The 26,057-nt window shown below is 31.6% G+C and overlaps 1 protein-coding gene across 1 annotated transcript; it reads right to left on the reverse strand.

The window, feature by feature from the left end:
• Positions 1-6,134: 6,134 nt before the first annotated feature.
• On the reverse strand, positions 6,135-21,572 carry LOC119615107 (putative uncharacterized protein DDB_G0282133; the record flags this gene model as incomplete). Its single annotated transcript, XM_037971179.1, has 6 exons — positions 19,939-21,572; positions 19,491-19,511; positions 16,328-16,416; positions 7,130-7,204; positions 6,466-6,530; positions 6,135-6,355 (listed from the first exon to the last, which is right to left on the reverse strand). Coding segments are annotated over exons 1-6 (2,096 nt in total), but the record flags the coding sequence as incomplete, so codon positions are not given.
• Between the last annotated feature and the right edge of the window lie 4,485 nt (positions 21,573-26,057).

The raw sequence follows: 26,057 nt of genomic DNA on the forward strand, positions 1-26,057 counted from the left end.
GAATTTTACTACAATAGATTTATTAATTAATGAAATATGTGCGCTTAGGTGATTTTCGGAAGTGGACTTTATATGTATGGAGCTATGACCTTACACAAAACATATTTGTGTCGAATTTTATCAATATATCTTTATTGGATAATGAAATATGTGCGTTTAAGTGATTTTTTTGAAATTGACTTTATATAGGAGCTATTACCATATATGGACCAATCTGGAAAAAATGTGGTAGAATAATTTTTATGCTCATAAAACATATTCAAGTCGTACTTTATCCCGATAACTTTATTATTCAAAGAAAAATATGCGTTTAACTGATTTTCGTAAGTGGACCATCAACACAAAACATATTTGTGTCCAATTTTATCAAGATAGCTTTATTTGACAATGAAATATGTACTTTTAAGTGATTTTCGGAAGTGGACTTTATATGGGAGCTATGACCAATTATGGGTCTATCCGGAAAAAATTTAGTAGAGTGATTCATGTTTAGACTAAACATATTTTTGTCGAATTTTATTAAGATAGCTTTATTTGACAATGAAATATGAGCTTTTAAATGATTCTCGGAAGTGGGCCTTATATGGGAGCTATGACCAATAATGGACCGATCCGTAAAAAAATTGGTAGATTAATTTGTATGTACACAAAACATTTATTTAACTCGAATTTTATCACAATACCTTTGTATGGGGTCTATGGGAAATATTCGATCGATTGTAAAGATTTTGAACATAATTGATCACCGCCCTGAAAAAATAACGTGTGACAAAATTCATCGAAGTATCTTTGGTAGTTTCTGAGAAAACTTCAAAAGAATTATGAAAAAACCGTAATTTTGTTCGAGGTAGTCTGAAATTTTTACTCATAACTTTTTACGTTGTGAACCGATTTGCTGATTTTCAATACCAAACTGCTTAGGATAATAATAAATATTTTGGGTGAATTTGGTTGATTTCCTTTGCTTAGTTTTAACGTGAGCGTGTTTTGCACAGACAGATAGACAGACGGACATAGCTAAATCGACTCAGTATATGGACCCAGAATATATATACTTTGTTGGGTCTTAGATGAATATTTCTTGGTGTTACACACGGAACGACAAACTTATATATACCCTCTATCACCACTGATGGTGGTGCAGGGTATAAAAATGTTGTTTCGATATTGTGAAACAGGCAGTAAGAAAGGATTTCTGAAAATTCGAATGTTTAGGGAATAAAACGGGTAAATCCGGTAACCTAATATTTCCTTAAGTAGAAAAGATACAAAAACAGTTTAAATCTTATCGCCGTCCTTTTAAAAAATAAGCGGACAGATGTCTGGTACTTTTTTAATTCGGTCCTTTTAGAAAATAAACGGATAAAACAGTATTTAGGTACTTTTTTTGATACTCCATCATTCTTTTAAAACAGTGAAAATACAAACTCAATTATTTTAATAAAATTTCAGAACTTTGTAAATTTAGTAACACTATAAAAAGGAACTTTTTCTTTCTTCAAAAAGTACTTTTTGAATTTTTGTGTTTCTAGGTTCAATAGATAACTCAAAAACTACATTTTAAAGATCGAAAAAGTATCAAAATGTACTCTTTACAGATTATCTTTAACTCCGGACTCTATTAGCTTAATATCATGTTTCTAGGATCAATATTATAAAAAACTCAAAAAAGTACCAGCTAAAAAGCGAAAAATTAACCAAAAAAAATATTCCGTTTTAAAAATATTATTTTTTAATTTTATATTTATTTCCCACATAACAATTTTCTATCTTTGATATTGAAAATAACAATAACAAAACACATACGCGTTTGAATTTTGTAATAAGAGCGAAAAGAGTTTTTGTCCTAGGATATAGGAAGGTAAACGGGTTAGCATTTCGTTTCTTTCGAAATTTTTATTTATAAATTTAATATTGATATTATAATTTTTGAGTTTTTATAATATTGATCCTAGAAACATGATATTAAGCTAATAGAGTCCGGAGTTAAAGATAATCTGTAAAGAGTACATTTTGATACTTTTTCGATCTTTAAAATGTAGTTTTTGAGTTATCTATTGAACCTAGAAACACAAAAATTCAAAAAGTACTTTTTGAAGAAAGAAAAAGTTCCTTTTTATAGTGTTACTAAATTTACAAAGTTCTGAAATTTTATTAAAATAATTGAGTTTGTATTTTCACTGTTTTAAAAGAATGATGGAGTATCAAAAAAGTACCTAAATACTGTTTTTATCCGTTTATTTTCTAAAAGGACCGAATTAAAAAAGTACCAGACATCTGTCCGCTTATTTTTTAAAAGGACGGCGATAAGATTTAAACTGTTTTTGTATCTTTTCTACTTAAGGAAATATTAGGTTACCGGATTTACCCGTTTTATTCCCTAAACATTCGAATTTTCAGAAATCCTTTCTTACTGCCTGTTTCACAATATCGAAACAACATTTTTATACCCTGCACCACCATCAGTGGTGATAGAGGGTATATATAAGTTTGTCGTTCCGTGTGTAACACCAAGAAATATTCATCTAAGACCCAACAAAGTATATATATTCTGGGTCCATATACTGAGTCGATTTAGCTATGTCCGTCTGTCTATCTGTCTGTGCAAAACACGCTCACGTTAAAACTAAGCAAAGGAAATCAACCAAATTCACCCAAAATATTTATTATTATCCTAAGCAGTTTGGTATTGAAAATCAGCAAAATCGGTTCACAACGTAAAAAGTTATGAGTAAAAATTTCAGACTACCTCGAACAAAATTACGGTTTTTTCATAATTCTTTTGAAGTTTTCTCAGAAACTACCAAAGATACTTCGATGAATTTTGTCACACGTTATTTTTTCAGGGCGGTGATCAATTATGTTCAAAATCTTTACAATCGATCGAATATTTCCCATAGACCCCATACAAAGGTATTGTGATAAAATTCGAGTTAAATAAATGTTTTGTGTACATACAAATTAATCTACCAATTTTTTTACGGATCGGTCCATTATTGGTCATAGCTCCCATATAAGGCCCACTTCCGAGAATCATTTAAAAGCTCATATTTCATTGTCAAATAAAGCTATCTTAATAAAATTCGACAAAAATATGTTTAGTCTAAACATGAATCACTCTACTAAATTTTTTCCGGATAGACCCATAATTGGTCATAGCTCCCATATAAAGTCCACTTCCGAAAATCACTTAAAAGTACATATTTCATTGTCAAATAAAGCTATCTTGATAAAATTGGACACAAATATGTTTTGTGTTGATGGTCCACTTACGAAAATCAGTTAAACGCATATTTTTCTTTGAATAATAAAGTTATCGGGATAAAGTACGACTTGAATATGTTTTATGAGCATAAAAATTATTCTACCACATTTTTTCCAGATTGGTCCATATATGGTAATAGCTCCTATATAAAGTCAATTTCAAAAAAATCACTTAAACGCACATATTTCATTATCCAATAAAGATATATTGATAAAATTCGACACAAATATGTTTTGTGTAAGGTCATAGCTCCATACATATAAAGTCCACTTCCGAAAATCACCTAAGCGCACATATTTCATTAATTAATAAATCTATTGTAGTAAAATTCGACTTGAATTTTTTTGGCATAAATCATTATATCAAAATGTTTTCAAACTGGCCTATTAATATACATTTTTCTCGACCTAATTAAAATTAGTTTGACATATGCATAAATGTTAGTACACTCAATACGGAAACATAAATTTTGCCAAGTTATTTAAAAATTAGATATAGATTTTTATTAAAACCCATTTTAATAAGAAGTAGCTTGCTAGTGGAGGGTATTTAAGATTCGGCATAGCCGAATATAGCACACTAACTTGTTGTTCTTCAATTGGTACTAATCACATCAGAGTAGATAATTTTATAAGTACTACTTATAAGTTAATGTACTTTATAAAAATCGGCTAAAAATTTTCAAACTAAATTATTTGTAATATTGAAATAAAAGCATTATTTTATATAAGTTTCTGAAAATGACGCGGTCAAAGATCGAAAAGCTTGATGATGTCATGTTGAAGTTAGATTACTTAATTCGTATTTCTTCATATTTATAATTATAATGTCAGACTTTAAATTTCAATAATATAAAATTGATGGCAGATTTTCACTGATAAGATTATACAGTGAGACAAAATAATCGAAAATCGAAATACCTGGGAAGTGATACTATTTTTCTGAAAGGTTGATCCGAGTAGAACATAAAACTGTTTTTGAAATTTCCCAATCACCTCCAAATTCTTGAGATACGGGTAAATAACCGGTTTTTCATATCTTTAAGCACTTAAAAGTCAGTAACTTAGTTGAATCTCAACCGATTTTAAGTTTATGAACAACAGAGGCTGAGGCCTTTGTAATGACATATATGATGTTTAAGTAACCTAGAAAAATGGCGTCATGAAATAACTCCCCACAAAATAACTCCCCAAAACAAAAATGAAATAATTCCCTAAAAATTTGTTCAGAAAGCAAAAACAACGAAATTTGGGGATTTGATTCGTTTTTTGGGGCATTATTTCACATTTAAAATCGGGAGTTATTTCATTATGAAATAATTCCTCAAAACTCAAAAATGAAATAAATCTCTAAAAATATTTTTGGGGATTTATTTCATTATATTAATTTTAACACCCGAAATAAAAAATATATGGCTGATAGCCGGCCTTCGGCCGGGCGCAAAGGTTTTATCCTCTGGGGTACATTGAACACCGGCTTCGCTAAGAATACACTCTTCTTGTATCAAAAGTGTTCGGCCTTAGGATGGCTATTTAGGAAATCTTTATTAAGCGAAGCCGGTGTTGGTCATATTATAGAGTGGTAAATCCTTGCATCCGGCCGTAGGCCGGCTATTTAGGAAATATTTATTAAGCGAAGCCGTTGTTGGAGTAGAAAGTTCTTGCGCACGGCCGCAGGCCGGCTATTAAGGGAATCTTTATTAAGCGATTAAACTGAAATGTATTAAACTTTGAAGCCCCACTCGAAAGTATGAGCGACCTACTATTTTTAGAAATGTCACTTTGTTATTTTTAAATGGTAACTTATTTCATTTTAAAATTATGGATTTGTTTCATATGAAATAAATCCCCAAAAATGGGGTGTTATTTCATTTTAATTTAGGAAGTTATTTCATTTCGTTGGGGCTTTTTTTCATTCTTAAATTGGGGAATTATTTCATAATGAAATAAGTCCCCAAATTTAGGGAGTTATTTCATTTTTGTTTTGGGGAGTTATTTCATGACGCCTAGAAAAATATGTGTGCATTTCATTGGCAAACATATTTTTAATTTTAGTTTTGCACCGTTTTTAAAGTTTGGAGGTGTTTTTTCCAAAGTATTTTATATAGGAACCGTACAGTCGAACGGCTCTTTACTTTAGGCGAACTGTTCAAAATCGGTTATAGGACATGTAGCTGAACTAAAAATATGGGTGAGAGAATCCCATAAGGCCTCTTAGAATAATGAAACAGTGGGAAGAACCACGAAGATCCTATGGGGTGACTCTGATGAGAGCAAGATGAAAAATCTCCTCAAAATGAGCAAGTCTGAAGTTAGTATGAGCACATCTATGCAAAATTGGACGTGCGGATTCAGACGAATGTAGAGCATGTGGAGAGGACAGTGAAACTCTGGAGCCCTTTCTTTGCCACTGCCAGGCATTCGTCGAAGTTAGATCCAAGTATTTTGGAAGTGATGTTATTGCGGAAATAACATTCCTGACTAACACTGATTGGAAGATTCTTAGGAATTACGTTCAGGAAACTGAGTTTATGAACACTGTAAAATAATTCATTCAGTTCCCTTTTTTTTATGATAAGGAGCGCACAACAGGCCCGATACTGGCCTAGGTGTATTTCTTTGGATTTGATGTAGTATACAATCCTCCTATCAACCTACCTACCTAATATTTTCTAGCAATTGTACGTAGTACTTAGTAACAATGTTGGCAGTAGCAGATGTACATATGTATGTATGTATGTACATATGTAAGTATATACGTGTATAATAAATAAATACATATTCATAATTTTAAACAAGAGAAAATATGAATATAATACATTCATATATACTTAAGATAAAATAACAAGAAAAGTTTATTTTATACACACCTCATTGCGTACGTAATGGTCCCGTTCCGGTAAATTCTTAAAGCAAAATGCATGGGTATAATGGGATCCTTAAAGTCGCCGTGCATAATGAAATAAGTGTCCGGCGTCCAAATGCTATCGTGATGATGCAATGCATTTAGAAAATCATAATGTGACTTGTTGCCATATTGTAAACGAGGATCATTCCACTGTTGATTCAACAGAAATTCCACTTCATATTTCTAAACGAATTCAAATTTATTTTATTAATATGCAAAATACGATACAATAGAAAAAAAAAAACAAATGAAATTATAAATTCAAAATATTAATATTAAAATTATATAGTTACCAGACTACTCTCATCAGGCGATGCTAAACTAAGTAGTAAAACGTTCACATTTACCGTAAGAGTACCTGTTTGTTGTAGTTGTTGGCATTGAGGTTAATAATTCATATTATAACAAATAGAAAAAATATATAAATAACAATTAATCAATTAATATAATTTTAATAATAATTTCAAAGAATTTCTTTCTAAAGAAACTAACGTTAAAAGAACAAAAATACACATGTGAACACAATGTACTAAAACGAATGTTTGGTCAAAGTACAAAAATAATTTAATCATCTAACAAATACATACGAAAGTGGTACATAAATTAAAGATAAAAGATTAATGATTATTTATGAAAAAAAAAAACACAAGTAATAAAATTGATTGCCGTGGATTGCCACAAAACTTAAATCAAAAAGAAACGCAATTAAACAAAATAATGTTAAACATAATATTACAAAGAAAAAAATTAATTAAAAGATTTATTGCCGCAATTATCATTTGTGTTTAGCGGAACTTTAAATTACTTTAAAATATAATTAAAATTTTAATATTTGTTTAATGTGTTAAAAAGGTGTCATAAAATCAAATTCAAATGACAAAACTATTAAATTGACATATTTGTAAGTCTCTAATATAGATTAATTAAGATTTTAAGTCAATCATAAAATAAACAAACCGCGTCTATGTGGTCTCCTTGAATTTAGTTCTGTAGCCATATCTGGTGATGACAATCCACAGCAAAAGTCTTCATCTGTAAAATTTAACTTATTTAAAATCGATTTTACTTTTTCTTATTTAAGATAAAAAACTATTCAATGTATTACATATCGATCTGCAAATATTAGGAAAAACCATGAAAATTGCAAAATTTAAATTCCAACTATAGACTAGACTGTAGGGTAGACTATAGAGTAGACTATAGTCTAGACTACAGAATATACAATAGACTAACTATAGACTAGACTATACACTAGACTATAGACTAGCCTATAGGGTAGACTACAGAGTATACTATAGACCGGACTATAGAATTGACTATAGACTTGACTATAGACTAGACTATAGAATAAACTGTAGACTACACTATAGAGTAGACTATAGACTAGACTATAGACTATAGACTGGACTATAGACTAGACTATAGACTAGACTATAGACTAGACTATGGACTAGACTATAGACTAGACTATAGACTAGACTATAGACTAGACTATAGACTAGACTATAGACTAGACTATAGACTAGACTATAGACTAGACTATAGACTAGACTATAGACTAGACTATAGACTAGACTATGACTAGACTATAGACTAGACTATAGACTAGACTATAGACTAGACTATAGACTAGACTATAGACTAGACTATAGACTAGACTATAGACTAGACTATAGACTAGACTATAGACTAGACTATAGACTAGACTAGACTAGACTATAGACTAGACTATAGACTAGACTATAGACTAGACTAGACTAGACTATAGACTAGACTATAGACTAGACTATAGACTAGACTAGACTATAGAAGACTAGACTATAGACTAGACTATAGACTAGACTATAGACTAGACTATAGACTAGACTATAGACTAGACTATAGACTAGACTATAGACTAGACTATAGACTAGACTATAGACTAGACTATAGACTAGACTATAGACTAGACTATAGACTAGACTATAGACTACTAGACTAGACTATAGACTAGACTATAGACTAGACTATAGACTAGACTATAGACTAGACTATAGACTACTAGACTAGACTATAGACTAGACTATAGACTAGACTATAGACTAGACTATAGACTAGACTATAGACTAGACTATAGACTAGACTATAGACTAGACTATAGACTAGACTATAGACTAGACTATAGACTAGACTATAGACTAGACTATAGACTAGACTATAGACTAGACTATAGACTAGACTATAGACTAGACTATAGACTAGACCTATAGACTAGACTATAGACTAGACTATAGACTAGACTATAGACTAGACTATAGACTAGACTATAGACTAGACTATAGACTAGACTATAGACTAGACTATAGACTAGACTATAGACTAGACTAGACTATAGACTAGACTATAGACTAGACTATAGACTAGACTATAGACTAGACTATAGACTAGACTATAGACTAGACTATAGACTAGACTATACTAGACTAGACTAGAACTATAGACTAGACTATAGACTAGACTATAGACTAGACTATAGACTAGACTATAGACTAGACTTATAGACTAGACTAGACTAGACTGGACTATAGACTAGACTATAGACTAGACTATAGACTAGACTATAGACTAGACTATAGACTAGACTATAGACTAGACTATAGACTAGACTATAGACTAGACTATAGACTAGACTATAGACTAGACTATAGACTAGACTATAGACTAGACTATAGACTAGACTATAGTAAGGACTAGACTATAGTCAAGACTAGACTATAGTCAAGACTAGACTATAGTCAAGACTAGACTATAGTCAAGACTAGACTATAGTCAAGGACTAGACTATAGTCAAGACTAGAACTATAGTCAAGACTAAACTATAGTCAAGACTAGACTATAGTCAAGACTAGACTATAGTCAAGACTAGACTATAGTCAAGACTAGACTATAGTCAAGACTAGACTATAGTCAAGACTAGACTATAGTCAAGACTAGACTATAGTCAAGACTAGACTATAGTCAAGACTAGACTATAGTCAAGACTAGACTATAGTCAAGACTAGACTATAGTCAAGACTAGACTATAGTCAAGACTAGACTATAGTCAAGACTAGACTAGTCAAGACTAGACTATAGTCAAGACTAGACTATAGTCAAGACTAGACTATAGTCACTAGACTATAGTCAAGACTAGACTATAGTCAAGACTAGACTATAGTCAAGACTAGACTATAGTCAAGACTAGACTATAGTCAAGACTAGACTATAGACTAGACTATAGACTAGACTATAGACTAGACTATAGACTAGACTATAGACTAGACTATAGACTAGACTATAGACTAGACTATAGACTAGACTATAGACTAGACTATAGACTAGACTATAGACTAGACTATAGACTAGACTATAGACTAGACTATAGACTAGACTATAGACTAGACTATAGACTAGACTATAGACTAGACTATAGACTAGACTATAGACTAGTCTATAGACTAGACTATAGACTAGACTAGACTAGACTATAGACTAGACTATAGACTAGACTATAGACTAGACTATAGACTAGACTATAGACTAGACTATAGACTAGACTATAGACTAGACTATAGACTAGACTATAGACTAGACTATAGACTAGACTATAGACTAGACTATAGACTATAGACTAGACTATAGACTAGACTATAGACTAGACTATAGACTATAGACTAGACTATAGACTAGACTATAGACTAGACTATAGACTAGACTATAGACTAGACTATAGACTAGACTATAGACTAGACTATAGACTAGACTATAGACTAGACTATAGACTAGACTATAGACTAGACTATAGACTAGACTATAGACTAGACTATAGACTAGACTATAGACTAGACTATAGACTAGACTATAGACTAGACTATAGACTAGACTATAGACTAGACTATAGACTAGACTATAGACTAGACTTAGACTAGACTATAGACTAGACTATAGACTAGACTATAGACTAGACTATAGACTAGACTATAGACTAGACTATAGACTAGACTATAGACTAGACTATAGACTAGACTATAGACTAGACTATAGACTAGACTATAGACTAGACTATAGACTAGACTATAGACTAGACTATAGACTAGACTATAGACTAGACTATAGACTAGACTATAGACTAGACTATAGACTAGACTATAGACTAGACTATAGACTAGACTATAGACTAGACTATAGACTAGACTATAGACTAGACTATAGACTAGACTATAGACTAGACTATAGACTAGACTAGACTAGACTATAGACTAGACTATAGACTAGACTATAGACTAGACTATAGACTAGACTATAGACTAGACTATAGACTAGACTATAGACTAGACTATAGACTAGACTATAGACTAGACTATAGACTAGACTATAGACTAGACTATAGACTAGACTATAGACTAGACTATAGACTAGACTATAGACTAGACTATAGACTAGACTATAGACTAGATTATAGACTAGACTATAGACTAGACTGGGTTCAAATACTTATTAAATTTTGTGGAGAGATTTGTTTTTATGTTAAAAAGAATGTCTGATCTTTACGAAAATGTAACGTATTACACAGTGCAACAAGATAAAACAAACCACATACAGACACTACTGTGTGATAAAAGATCAAAAAAAGACCCGTCTCGCAGTTTTGCCCAAAGTAATGTATCTCTTTATGGGCCGCCCAAGATTTTGGCGCCTCGGTGTTATTTTTGCGCAAAAAAAAAATAAAAATTTTAAATTCGATTTTTTAGGTGTTAAAAAAAAAATTTCAAGTACTTCAATAAATAAGGCCTATACTTAATATTTGTAATATCAATAAACCATTAACACTTATACGTACAGGTGTCAATTTGTAAAAACAGTGTAATTTCACAATGTAAAACTTTCCACTTGAAATTAAACAAGTTAGAGTGCTAAATTCGGCTGAGCCGAATCTTAAATACCCTCCACCAGCTACTTTTATATTAAGACTTTTCTAATTGGTCAAATATTTATAGAAATAAGTTATCTCATGTCTTAATTTGAAAAATCCCAAGATTTAAACAGCTTAAATCTATTACAATTCCAAGATTTATTGAACATTACAAACATTTATATTTTTATAGCGCTTAGCGATATTTAGTAATTTGCATGTATGCATGTGTGTGAAAATTAAAGGATTTTCAAAATACATATATATAATCTACACAAATTGATAATGCAACTAGTTAAATACGGTTAAAGTGCTTTCAGGGGCAGGACCTAGATATGACCAATTATAGTCCGATCGTAAAAAATTCTTTAAGCTAAATTTCTGTACATAAAAGCTATATTTCAGTCAAATTTTATATCTATATCGTAATTTAGTAATAAGTAATGTGTGTTTAAGTGATTTTCGGAAGGGAACCTTGTATGGGACCGACCGCACCCATGTTATGAGCCGATCGTGAGAAATCTTGAAATAGAATTTTTGTATACAAAACTTATATTTGTGGCAAATTTTGTATCAATAGCTTTATTTGGTAATGAGTAATGTGCGTTTAAGAGATTTTCGTAAAAGGACCTTGTATGAGAGCTATGACGAATTATATATAAAAACAAAATTTCAAAATTCTGTATCTATATCATTATTTGGTAATGAATTATGTGCGTTTAAGTGATTTTCGGGAGGGAACCTTATATGGGAGCTTTGACCAAGGTTGGACTAATCGTGAAAAAATTTTGAAATAACATTTATGTGTACAAAAAAAGTATCAATGCCAAATCTTTTATGGGTATCACTATTTCCTAATGAGTTATGTGCCTTTAAGTGTTTTCTGAAAGGCACCTTGTATAGCAGCTATGATCAACTATGGACCGATAGGAAAACAATTTCACAGTAATATTTCTCTGTATATGAGCAATACTTCTGCCAAACTTTATAGTTAGTAATGAGTTATGAGCGTTTAAGTGATTTTCGGGAGGGGACCTTGTATGGGAGCTATGACCAATTATGGACCGATCGGAAAACAATTTCACAGTAATATTTCCGCGCATATGTGCAATACTTGTACCAAATTTTATATGGATATCTTAATTAAGTAATGATTTATGCGCGTTTAAGTGATTTTCGGGAGGGGACCTTGTATGGGAGCTATGACCAATTAAGGACGGATCGGAAAACACTTTCACAGTAATATTTCTATGCATATGGGCAATACTTATACCAAATTTTGTATGGATATCTTAATTTAGTAATGAGTTATGTGCGTTTATGTGATATTCGGAAGGGGACCTTGTATGGGAGCTATGACCAATTAAGGACGGATCGGAAAACACTTTCACAGTAATATTTCCGCGCATATGTGCAATACTTGTACCAAATTTTATATGGATATCTTAATTAAGTAATGATTTATGCGCGTTTAAGTGATTTTCGGGAGGGGACCTTGTATGGGAGCTATGACCAATTATGGACCGATCGGAAAAAACTTTCACAGTAATATTTCTATTCATATGTGCAATACTTATACCAAATTTTATATGGATATCTTAATTTAGTAATGAGTTATGTGCGTTTATGTGATATTCGGAAGGGGACCTTGTATGGGAGCTATGACCAATTAAGGACGGATCGGAAAACACTTTCACAGTAATATTTCTATGCATATGGGCAATACTTATACCAAATTTTGTATGGATATCTTAATTTAGTAATGAGTTATGCGCGTTTAAGTGATTTTCGGGAGGGGACCTTGTATGGGAGCTATGACCAATTTTGAACCGATCCAAAAAAAAATTTCACAGTTATATTTCTATGCATGTGGGCAATTTTCATACCAAATTTTATATGGATATCTTAATTAAGTAATGATTTATGCGCGTTTAAGTGATTTTCGGGATGGGACCTTGTATGGGAGCTATGACCAATTTTGGACCGATCGGAAAAAACTTTCACAGTAATATTTCTGTGCATATGGGCAATACTTATACCAAATTTTATATGGATATCTTAATTTAGTAATGAGTTATGTGCGTTTATGTGATTTTCGGGAGGGGACCTTGTATGGGAGCTATGATCAATTATGGACGGATCGGAAAACACTTTCACAGTAATATTTCTATGCATATTGGCAATACTTATACCAAATTTTATATGGATATCTTAATTTAGTAATGAATTATGCGCGTTTATGTTTTTTTCGGGAGGGGACCTTGTATGGGAGCTATGACCAATTTTGAACCGATCGGAAAAAACTTTCACAGTAATATTTCTATTCATATGTGCAATACTTATACCAAATTTTGTATGGATATCTTGATTTAGTAATGAGTTATGCGCGTTTAAGTGATTTTCGGGAGGGGACCTTGTATGGGAGCTATGACCAATTTTGAACCGATCGGAAAAAATTTTCACAGTAATATTTCTATGCATATGGGCAATACTTATACCAAATTTTGTATGGATATCTTAATTTAGTAATGAGATATGCGCGTTTAAGTGATTTTCGGGAGGGGACTTTGTATGGGAGCTATGACCAATTTTGAACCGATCCAAAAAAAATTTCACAGTTATATTTCTATGCATGTGGGCAATTTTCATACCAAATTTTATATGGATATCTTAATTAAGTAATGATTTATGCGCGTTTAAGTGATTTTCGGGATGGGACCTTGTATGGGAGCTATGACCAATTTTGGACCGATCGGAAAAAACTTTCACAGTAATATTTCTGTGCATATGGGCAATACTTATACCAAATTTTATATGGATATCTTAATTTAGTAATGAGTTATGCGCGTTTATGTGATTTTCGGGAGGGGACCTTGTATGGGAGCTATGACCAATTATGGACCGATCGGAAAACACTTTCACAGTAATATTTCTATGCATATGGGCAATACTTATACCAAATTTTGTATGGATATCTTAATTTAGTAATGAGTTATGCGCGTTTAAGTGATTTTCGGGAGGGGACCTTGTATGGGAGCTATGTCCAATTATAGACCGATCCAGAAAATTTTTCTCTGAATGAATTCTATTGACATAAGATTTTAATTTGTAAAATTTTGTGAAGATATCAACATTGTGATGGAAGTTATTAACGAAAAACCCATATTCCGGGAGTATGTACTTTTCTATGGGAGGTATATGAAATTGTGGACCGATTCTGGCAATTTTCTGCACGGATCAAGATCTTGTGTAGAAACGAATGTATGGTGATTTTCATGGAATTATCTTGCATAGTTTTGGAGAAAATTGCATTAGAATGTGAAAAAAATGCTTATTTTTTTTCGAGGTTGTTTTAAATTTTGATTCATAACTTTTCCCGACGTGAACCGATATTGCTCATTTTCAATACCAAACTGTACCGGATAATAATGAATACTTTGGGTGAATTTGGTTAAATTATATTGCTTCGTTTTAACGTGAGCGTGTTTTACACAGACAGACAGACAGACGGACGGACGGACGGACGGACGGACGGACGGACAGACGGACATAGCTAAATCGACTCAGAATTTCATAAGGACCCAGAATATATATACTTTGTTGGGTCTCAGATGAATATTTCTTGGTGTTACACACGGAATGACAAAGTTATATATACCCTCTATCACCACTGATGGTGGTGGAGGGTATAAAAATGAAGACGAAGTTTTTTTGAAGTTTTATATGTTCACAATTTTTTGACCATGAGAAAATTATCACTTCTTTGCAAAAATGATACAGAGGCCCCAGATCTTGGGGGCCATAAAAACAAGGTGGTTGACTTTGGGCATAGCTGGAAGATTCGGTTAATTTTTTTACTCTTTATCACATAGTGGTGTCCGTATATGGTTATATTTGCATGACATTTACACATAGTGTTATTTAACTTTATATAAAAATTCGTTGCAGAGATATTAGTATATTTAACATAATTAATTATTCGAAGTAGATTAACGTGAGTGTAGGGCCAATATTTCTATGCGTTACAAATATCAAGACAAGCGCATAATGCCCTTCCAATTATATCGTTGTAGATAGGGTAGGTAGGGTATGTAAATGCTATGTTTTACAGATGTTTAGCTTTTATTTCTGCAATAAAAATGTATTCAAAGTATTTGCCTTCTTCACTATAATTTTTCCCTTCTTTTTGGCAATATATGGATTCCGATCCAAATAAAACTGGTCATCTTTTGAGGCCAATAAAGAATCAATTCAATTACGTATACCTTATTCTAAAGAAAATCATATCCCAGTTGGTACTGTAATCCGCAAATGAATTTAATATAATAATTACTTAAACTAGTAAAAACCACCATTTATATTTTCTATTTCTTGTTATTTATTTTATTTGTTTTAATTTGAAACATGAGTACATGGTTCTTGTAGATTTTTTACAAACATTTTAGATACATATGTATGCATTTTAAATGTAAAACTCATGAAACCGGAAATAACAATATATCCGGTCAATTTATTTTAATGCAACCATTATGGATGCCGTCATATCATTGGTCTACGGCTTGTATTTGTTAACATTACTATAAAAATACCATAGGAATGGATACAAATAGACAGGGACACTTTCAACTTGAACAGTGTTTAGAGAATATCATAATGAAAATGACAAGTACTTTAGTAAATGAAATTTTTCAATAATTTTTTCCTAAAATACAAACAATAGACACTGACATCAATAGCGTTGAAGATGATGTCTGTCATCTATACGGCAACACTTTGCCCCTCAATTAATTCTTTTGAATTAATTGTCTTCTTCACATTTCAATAGGAATATTTTTTCATACATACACTCAGACATTCGTGTTTATATACAGTTATGTACAAAAATATAGTAACAGGCGAAACTAGGTCCTGCACATAAGAGAAATATCACAGATAACACTAAAAAAATTGTTAGGTTATAGACTTAATAAAAAATTAACTGAGACTGGATTTTTTAATTTCGTCAAGTCAATTTAAATTTAGGTTGTAAAATGTATCTTTTTTGATATTGTTAGAAAACTATAGAGAAAACAAAATTTCTTTCAACGGTTTTCCCGTTATGATCCGGTCCTAGTGCAAAGACTATTTGAACATATTATTTTGCCCACAGCTGTGTGCATGTACACACATACAAATTTAAGATTTAAAAATAGATAACTATGCAGACATACACAATATTAACTTACCATTTACTGGCGGCAACAATCGTTTATCGTAACGCTTTTTCTCCAACAATAAATCCAAAATTTCTTTGTCTGAACTTGACTCGTCAAATCTGCAAATGAATCATTGAAAGGCAATGGCAAAAGAAAAAATATCGTTCCATTGTTAGTGACGAAACAAAAAAATCATAAATTTCAAAGCTTAACAATTGAACAATTAAAGTGTTAGTCGAGAAAAAGATATGACAACAGAAATTGGTAAAAAATGCAAGTAGTTTCAGGTGGCCAGATGTAGAATTCTTTAAATTATGCGGTAAAAAAGTTTAAATAGCAGGCTAGAGAATAGTCCCTTTTGGATTTTTTACATAACTGCAGCTACACTGAACATAATCCATAACTAATATATATGATAAATGTCGTACATTGTACGAAATGTTTCGTGGTTTTGACAAAAATGTTTTGTAATATATATGAAATATTTTAGTATAATGCTAAATAATTTTAGGATATTTTTTATATAACAAAAATTGAATAGTGTAAATTTAGAATAAACATGATGACATTTACGAAATTTATTTATTCTAAATTTACATTAGTCTTAATATCAATTAAGAATGAGCATTTTCCGGTTCGATAAAGGCGACTCCACCTAATTTATAAAAAATATTACTACATCTGGACATCTTTATACTCCGATTTATCCATAGAAGTTACATACAAATTATTGTGTGAATGCAAAATCAAGTTTAGTGATATAAAATGTGTTTAGGTAAATAAAAAATAAATAAATTTAAAATTAATGATTGGAAATACATAAAATAGAAAAATATTGATAATGAAAAATTGCCATTGATTTTATAACTTTCCCTACATTAAATTAAAAACTAATATTGTATTGTCAAGTTCTATGTGCAAACCTCCTGAATTTCGATTACATTTTAAATGATTTCTGTAGGTCTTATCAGACTGATTGATTAGGAAAAAATTTTCTCTTTCCCTTACAAACGCATTACCATGATCCAAACCCGATGAGTCGATTTTACTGACTACCAAGTAATTTTTGGACCTTGGAACCAATTCCTGAAAAGTTATGGGAGCTGTTAATTGGTACGTACCATTTTCCCACTTTTGATCTCCAGTAGTTGGCATCACTAAGAATTATTTAGCTAACCATGTCTTTGTGTAGTCTAGAGTGAACTTAACACTGTCCGTTAGGCTACCAGATCAGGCATGGAAAATTCAGTACTTTAGAACTTACTGATATTGTCTAGTCTATAGTCTAGCTTATAGTCTAGCTTAAAGTCTAGCTTATAGTATAGTCTATAGTCTAGTCTATAGTCTAGTCTATAGTCTAGTCTATAGTCTAGTCTATAGTCTAGTCTATAGTCTAGTCTATAGTCTAGTCTATAGTCTAGTCTATAGTCTAGTCTATAGTCTAGTCTATAGTCTAGTCTATAGTCTAGTCTATAGTCTAGTCTATAGTCTAGTCTATAGTCTAGTCTATAGTCTAGTCTATAGTCTAGTCTATAGTCTAGTCTATAGTCTAGTCTATAGTCTAGTCTATAGTCTAGTCTATAGTCTAGTCTATAGTCTAGTCTATAGTCTAGTCTATAGTCTAGTCTATAGTAGTCTAGTATAGTCTAGTCTATAGTCTAGTCTATAGTCTAGTCTATAGTCTAGTCTATAGTCTAGTCTATAGTCTAGTCTATAGTCTAGTCTATAGTCTAGTCTATAGTCTAGTCTATAGTCTAGTCTATAGTCTAGTCTATAGTCTAGTCTATAGTCATAGTCTAGTCTATAGTCTAGTCTATAGTCTAGTCTATAGTCTAGTCTATAGTCTAGTCTATAGTCTAGTCTATAGTCTAGTCTATAGTCTAGTCTATAGTCTAGTCTATAGTCTAGTCTATAGTCTAGTCTATAGTCTAGTCTATAGTCTAGTCTATAGTCTAGTCTATAGTCTAGTCTATAGTCTAGTCTATAGTCTAGTCTATAGTCTAGTCTATAGTCTAGTCTATAGTCTAGTCTATAGTCTAGTCTATAGTCTAGTCTATAGTCTAGTCTATAGTCTAGTCTAGTCTAGTCTATAGTCTAGTCTATAGTCTAGTCTATAGTCTAGTCTATAGTCTAGTCTAGTCTAGTCTATAGTCTAGTCTATAGTCTAGTCTATAGTCTAGTCTATAGTCTAGTCTAGTCTAGTCTATAGTCTAGTCTATAGTCTGTCTATAGTCTAGTCTATAGTCTAGTCTATAGTCTAGTCTATAGTCTAGTCTATAGTCTAGTCTATAGTCTAGTCTATAGTCTAGTCTATAGTCTAGTCTATAGTCTAGTCTATAGTCTAGTCTATAGTCTAGTCTATAGTCTAGTCTATAGTCTAGTCTATAGTCTAGTCTATAGTCTAGTCTATAGTCTAGTCTATAGTCTAGTCTATAGTCTAGTCTATAGTCTAGTCTATAGTCTAGTCTATAGTCTAGTCTATAGTCTAGTCTATAGTCTAGTCTATAGTCTAGTCTATAGTCTAGTCTATAGTCTAGTCTATAGTCTAGTCTATAGTCTAGTCTATAGTCTAGTCTATAGTCTAGTCTATAGTCTAGTCTATAGTCTAGTCTATAGTCTAGTCTATAGTCTAGTCTATAGTCTAGTCTATAGTCTAGTCTATAGTCTAGTCTATAGTCTAGTCTATAGTCTAGTCTATAGTCTAGTCTATAGTCTAGTCTATAGTCTAGTCTATAGTCTAGTCTATAGTCTAGTCTATAGTCTAGTCTATAGTCTAGTCTATAGTCTAGTCTATAGTCTAGTCTATTAATTTATACAAATGGGCAATAAAATTTTGTGAAAGTTGGTCTAAAATTGAACCTTCTAAATTTCGAGACGATCAGCTTATAATTGACCAAAGTTTATATATACATGAAAGAGTTCATTTTTATATTTGAATGACAAATTCAGAACTTTCCATTTTTATTATTTTCAGAAAAAGATTTAAATATTATGTACAAATATGACCATTAGAAAAACATCGGTCTGCTTTCACTCTTAAATTGAAAATGTATTTGGAAAAGAAAAATAAACAACAAAGAATAAAAGGAAATAAATAAAACGACATGCATTTAAATTTACAGCCAATCACAAAAAAAAAACTAAAATTAAATGGATTGAAAATTTAGAAATAATTTGAAGAGTGTGCACTTACTTCGACCAATCGATGCCTTTACTGAAATTGATTTAAAAAAATATAAAAAAATACAATTTTTAAATAGTGTAGGATGGATAAAAAAAATAATAATTAAACTTAATATAACATTAAATTGTATTGCTAAAAGTGCTCTTAAAATGATAAAAAAATATATAAATATAAACGGGAAGAGATTTGAATAAACTAAATTCAAAAAGGAGACTAGAAGGAAAGTTACATTAATCATGCTTGAAATTGAACTTTTATTAAAATAAATTGAAAGTAATAAATTAAATTACATATTAAAAAAATTAATATGTAATTAAATCTTACGTTGCGGTTAATTAATTATGTAAATATGTTTGTTTTTCAGATTCGATTATTGGTTTGCAAAATGATCGAGTCTCAAGTGTGATTGATAGATGCGAGGTGTGAAGAAAAAAAAACAAGTGCAACAACAACTTACATGGGATGTTTATCTACGGATGTGGTGTCTGATTTGGTGGTTGCAGCGGATGTGGTTGATGTCAAATAACATAAAACCAGAATAACACTGGAGGCGGTATAGAAATTGATCGTGTTGCGTAGAAAACTATAATAATTTTGACCAATATAATTGAAGGCAGCCGTATGAGCAGAAGAAGATGCCTGACAATTGTAGTTGTGGTTGTTGTTGCTGCTACTGCAAGTTTTATTAAAACCTTTCCTATTGTTGTTATTGCTACAACTACTACTAGTATTGCTAGTGTTATTCATGTTAATGTTCATATTCATATCATGGTTATTGTTATTACATCGACTGTTTGAGCTAATGGCATCGTGGAGGGAGCATGAATTGGAAATAGAAGTAGAAGAGGAATTAGTACCAGTAGTACTAGTAGTAGTTGAGGGCGAAGTTGTAGAAATAGTGTAAGATGATGAGGTGGTGTTGGTGTAATTGGATTTATTTAGTAAATGATGCTTTCGCTGACAATAGCCTCTATATGGTTCAGACTTATTATGGTTGTTGTTCTTGCTGCTGCTGTTTGTATTGATGATGCCGTTGTTACAGCTACTCTCCCGGTTGCTGACGATGCCATCGTTTAGGCAATTTTTTATAAACAGTGTATTAATGCCCATCAAAGACTCTGCCACTGTTGCACAATTGGCCATCACCTCCATTAAATTGTTTTTTAAATCGAGGGCATTCGATGCTAAGGCGGTTCTGGCATGTGAAATTGTCTTTTGCAAACAATGGCCGGTTGCACTGCGTGTGTTAGCAAATGTGGCAAAGTCATTGGTTTGAGTGGCAACACAGTTGCAGTTACACAAATGTGTTTCGCATTGTTGTCCATTGCGTAACGTGTTTTCTGTGTGTTTTGGATAGAAAAAAGATAAATGACAGCGGCAGTAATTATTGTTGCTACAGTTGCTTCTACTGGAACAAGTGTTGCAGTTCTTGTTGCTGCTACTGTTGTTGTTCTTGCTGTAGTTGTTGGCGTTGATATAATTTAAGGGCTTTGGACTTTGTCTTGTATGATTTGCAATTTCGTCGCCAGCTAGTTCTGGTTGTTGCTGCTCACAGCAAAATCTATTGTGGCAGGCAAGAGGATAACAATTGATGCAAGATTTTTGTAGGCCTAGAACAGTGTTGTCTTCCGCTTTTTCGAAATTGAGCGTTTCTTGCGGAACTTTGTAATTGCTCCGGTTTATGTATTCTTTCGTTTCTAAACTATAAAAGTTACTTTTGTTTTTATTTTCTTCTTTCTTGCAGTTCTTGTTGTAGTCCTCAATTTTGCTATTGTTGTAAATTTTACTAACTGTTGCAGTTGAAGAAAAAGTCTTATTGGCTTTAGTTGTTATTGTAGTATTAGTAGTTGGTAGCTTTTGTTGTTGTTTTTGTTGTACTCGTACAAGTTGGCAGTCCTCGTTAGTGTGATTCTTTGTAAAGTATTGATTCAATTTACTACTACTGTATGTGTTATGTTGCAGGAGTTGCTTTCCCGTTTTGATGTTACAATTTTTTGTTCTATAGCTTGTGGCTATTGTTTTTGTTGTTGATGTTTCATTTATTCGATTTGTATGTTTGGCTGCTTCATAGGAACAGCCCATGTTATTGTTGTGGCCTATAATTAGACAAGTATAAATATTTGTGGATTAGTATTGGAATTATGTATTATGATTAGATAAATAATCAGATATTTGTATTATTTAATAAACCTTTTGCATTTATTTTTATTATAAGGTCGATAGATTGGTCTTAACACGTGATTACATTGAATGTAAATTCCCTACCACGGTCACTGATCAATAACTACTTAAATAAGTACTTTAAAACAGAGAGTTAAAAAGTTGTTTTGTTTTACGCACAAAGAAATACTCACACAGAATACTAACCTAAGCCCCTTAAACCTAAAATAATTCCCTTACTTATATAATTATATTTAAGTTATTAGTAGAGTACTTAAAAAGTAATGCTGACAATAAGTAGTAGTCATTGAAAAGTAAGTTGTTTTGTAAGTACGATTCATTATCATGTTTTAAACCACTTAAGAGGTGCAGGTTATAATTACAAATCCACTTCACATCTAATCAAATTTCTTTTGATTTCATTTCAATACTAAATAGTTCGCCTTTGGCATTACGGAATTTATTTAAAAATCATAGTACACAATTATGAAAAATAAACAATTTTTATTTTAACCGTTCTGTACAAACTCTTTAAAGCATTTTTATTTATTTATTTAAATGCTTTTTATAAACTTCAATAACTAAATAAATATTTTATTGCATTTAATTCGTCTAAAAGTCCATGTCTATCTAAATGAATGCGAGCTAGTTCAAACGATATTTAACCTAAATATTTTATATCGTTGCAATGTTGGTTAAGAGATAATCTTTATGTAAATAAATGTCATAAATAATTCAAATCTATATGTATGTATGTTTTAGCTTATATTTGCATACATACAAACACATTTCCATAAATACATGCACACATATTAAAAAAAATACTCATAAACGCAGGCTGCATAATAATTTTCATGTCTACGAGCTAAAGGATAATAATACGTTTTTTAAAACAAAGATAGAAATTTTCAAATGTAAAAAACGTATTAAAAGGAAAAAAAGTTTTAAACAATTAAAATACAAATACAAATTGTTACATACATGGATACAGTTGTATGTATGTTTTCATAAATACATACATATGTAATTCAAATGTCAAGCTGTCAGTATAAGATTATTTTGGTGAAAAATTTTATGTTGTTTATTTAATCTAAAAATTACAATTTTCTGTGTTTCTTTTCAAGTATTTAATTTAAACCACTACAATTTTTTTGTGTAGTATGTATAATTAGGACATTGCTTAAAGGCTTAAAACCACAAATATGTAATCTAAATATTCTTTAATGAGTTATCTTAAAAATTCTCAGACAGCCCCACAATCATAATATACAAATATTTTCTCTTCACATCAAAGGATTTAAACAATTAAATGGTTTCGCTTTTCAGTAAATAAACCCATGTCATGAATATTTCTTACAATAAGAATGTATGTTTAGAAATTTAGTGATAGATAATGGGTATAATATGTAGGAATTAAAATTTTACATAACAGAGATTTTAAGAACAAACATTTTAAGTACATTCATGAAAGTCTCTTAATTGACAACTTAAAATTTTGTTGTAAATTCTTGCCGCCACTTAGCGTTGACAATAATTTAAATATAACAAGTAAGAGTTTATATTCCGCTACGCCGAATCTTAAATACCCACCATCGAACGATATGCGGTAAAAGTAATGCTCCCCTATAAACATTACTCATCAAATTAACTGAAGAGCATCTTATATGAGGGGTAGGGTTAATTATTGACCGTTTTTCATAAAATGGTTTATAAATTTTTTTAGACCGATTTTGGTTTATATGAAATATGTTTACTTCTCGACTTCCCTACACTTTCCGCATGAAATTCGGTTCCTATAAAAGTTTCTTATATCAAATTTCATAACTGTACACGTAATTTTAAGTCAACAATGATCGCTAAAGTAATTTTCTGAAGAGGACCCTATACGCGGGAAGGATAAATTATGGACCGATCCTCAACAAATTTGGTAGAGAGATTTTAACTCGTAACCAGCAATGAGCCTTAAAGTAATTATCTGAAGGGGGGTAGGGTCAATTATGAAACGATCCACATAAAATTTGGTAGAGAGGATTTCGCTCATGGACCGATCCACATAAAATTTGACAGATAGATTTTAGATCGCATGGAGCTTATGTGTGTCGAATTTCACCGCTGTACTCGTATTTTTAAGACAGTAATTATCGTTAAAGTCATTTTCTGAAGGAGACCATATGGACCGATCCTCATAAAATTTGGTAGGGAAATTTTGGCTCAGATGTGCTTGTTAAAGCTGTTTTCAATACCAAACAAACCCTATAGAGAATATTTGTGGAAAATTTCAACCCTCTAGATCAACGGTTCCCAAATGGGGGTCCGTGGACCCCTAGTGGTCCGTAGTAAAATCCTAGGGGGTCCGCGAAGACAAACAATATTCTGCTTTTATGTAATAATCCCAGATTTTTTGGTAACTTTTTGAATTTTATTTTTTCGGTTGTTTATCAGGAAGAAGCTAGGCCCTACAAATTTATTGTATCAGGCAATATCTTACTCTATATTGTATATAGAGTAAGATATTGCCTGATATGTAATTTTTATTTCCTGTATATGTAGTGAAACAATGTTTTTATTTCAGACGGATAATGATCTGTCTTACAATTAATAAGGGATACTGGTATTCCGGACTATGAAGTTAGATCACATTTCATAATTCAAAGACAAGCTTATACCATATTTAAGTTTGTCAAATTGTAAGCAAAATTGTTCTTGTTTGTAAGGACTAAAATTATATATTTCAAAAACTGAGCTGACTCTTTATGCACCTTCAATACGTTAATTTAGTTAATTTTAAATATAAATATTTCCTTCCGACGTGATACAAAGATTTTAACTTGATTTTATCGACCAATATTATTAAATTAACATCAGAAAATCCATAGCGTTTCGCGTAAATATGTAGGCAAAACCATGCAGTAAAAGTGTTCATGTCATATATTATGCGGATAATGCATTCCACAACAACATGGATGAAGTCCAACTTTCTTATATTATTTTCCCGAAAACTTAGCTCACTTTACCCCTCTGCAATCGCAATAAATTTTTGAAACGTGACTCCTTAAGCACATGCCGACAATATTTGATAAAGAAACCTTTTTGTTACCTTGAAGAAAATGAACATGAAAGATCTCACGATCATAAAATTAAACATCATGTTAACATTTCAACAAAGAAGTCTTTCTATCTTCAAAACCATGCAATTAAAAACCTATCGGGAATATTTTATAGATATGACATCTCTACATTTATTTGACCTAGAGATTTATGGACTAGGTCAATTTTCGGACGAACAATTATTTAGAACAATAAGATATCAAAATATGTATGGAGGTCCGCGAAAATTAAATAAGTTCCTCAAGGGGTCCGCGAAGTAAAAACCGGTGGGAACCGCTGCTCTAGATCATTCCTTTCGGACTCTATCGTGCTTTCAATAGACAGATAAACGGACGGACATGGCTAGATCGTCTTAGAATTTAATAAGGCACAAGAATATATATACTTTTATGGGTCTATGGCCAATATTTCTATGTGTTACAAACGGAATGATAAAATCAATATGCCCCCATCTTTTTTGATGGTGGTTATAACAAGTAAGAGTGTTATATTCGCCATCAAATCATATGCCATATACATATTTACATACATATTTCAAGTGAATTTTGGAAAGTGGTCCTATAGTACAAAATTAACATTTTAGTTCCCATAAAACTTATTTATGTAGAGTTTCGTTGCTAAGCTGACATTTTGAAACAAGTATGAGCGTTATAGTCAGTCTCTGATGGGGACCTTATATGGGGGTAAGGTCAATTATAGACTGATCCTTTAAAATTTGACAGAATGATTTAAGTTCCGATAAAACATGTTTATGACGATTTTTCTTGCTTTACTGGCAGTTTGAAGGAAGTTATGAAAGTTAAATTAATTTTTTGAGGGGGCGTTATAAGGGGGGAACCTCATAAAATTTGACATTGGTATAAATGCTTTTTTAAGCCAGTTATCTGCATTATAGTAATTTTCTGAAGAGGACTTTATATGGGGGCTAGGTGAATTTGTGGACCGATCAATTAAAAATATCTGTACAAAAATTCAGCTATCTAACACGTCCCGTTTGGTCTGTTTTCAGCAGACAGACGGACGAACGTACGGACGTGGCTAAATCGGAACCAGATATCGAAGTGTTACAAACAGAATGACAAAAACAAAATTGGATGTCAGGCGATCCATTTTTTATCTTCCTATCGGAATGATCGGAATTTGCACCAATATTAGTCCTATTAGATATTTTCCTTTAAGAGCTTTTTAATCGCTTAGTGGAATGCGAGTGAAATATGTATCAACATTTTGAAAATATATCCCATAACTGCTCGAGGGTAAGACACTTGAGAGCAATTTCTGACATTTGAAAGCGATCGAAGCTTCCAT

Source organism: Lucilia sericata, unplaced genomic scaffold (genome assembly GCF_015586225.1).
Source record: "Lucilia sericata isolate MDLA Ls3-8-SP2 unplaced genomic scaffold, ASM1558622v1 Contig004111F_arrow, whole genome shotgun sequence".
In the NCBI taxonomy this organism is placed as follows: Eukaryota; Metazoa; Arthropoda; class Insecta; order Diptera; family Calliphoridae; genus Lucilia; species Lucilia sericata.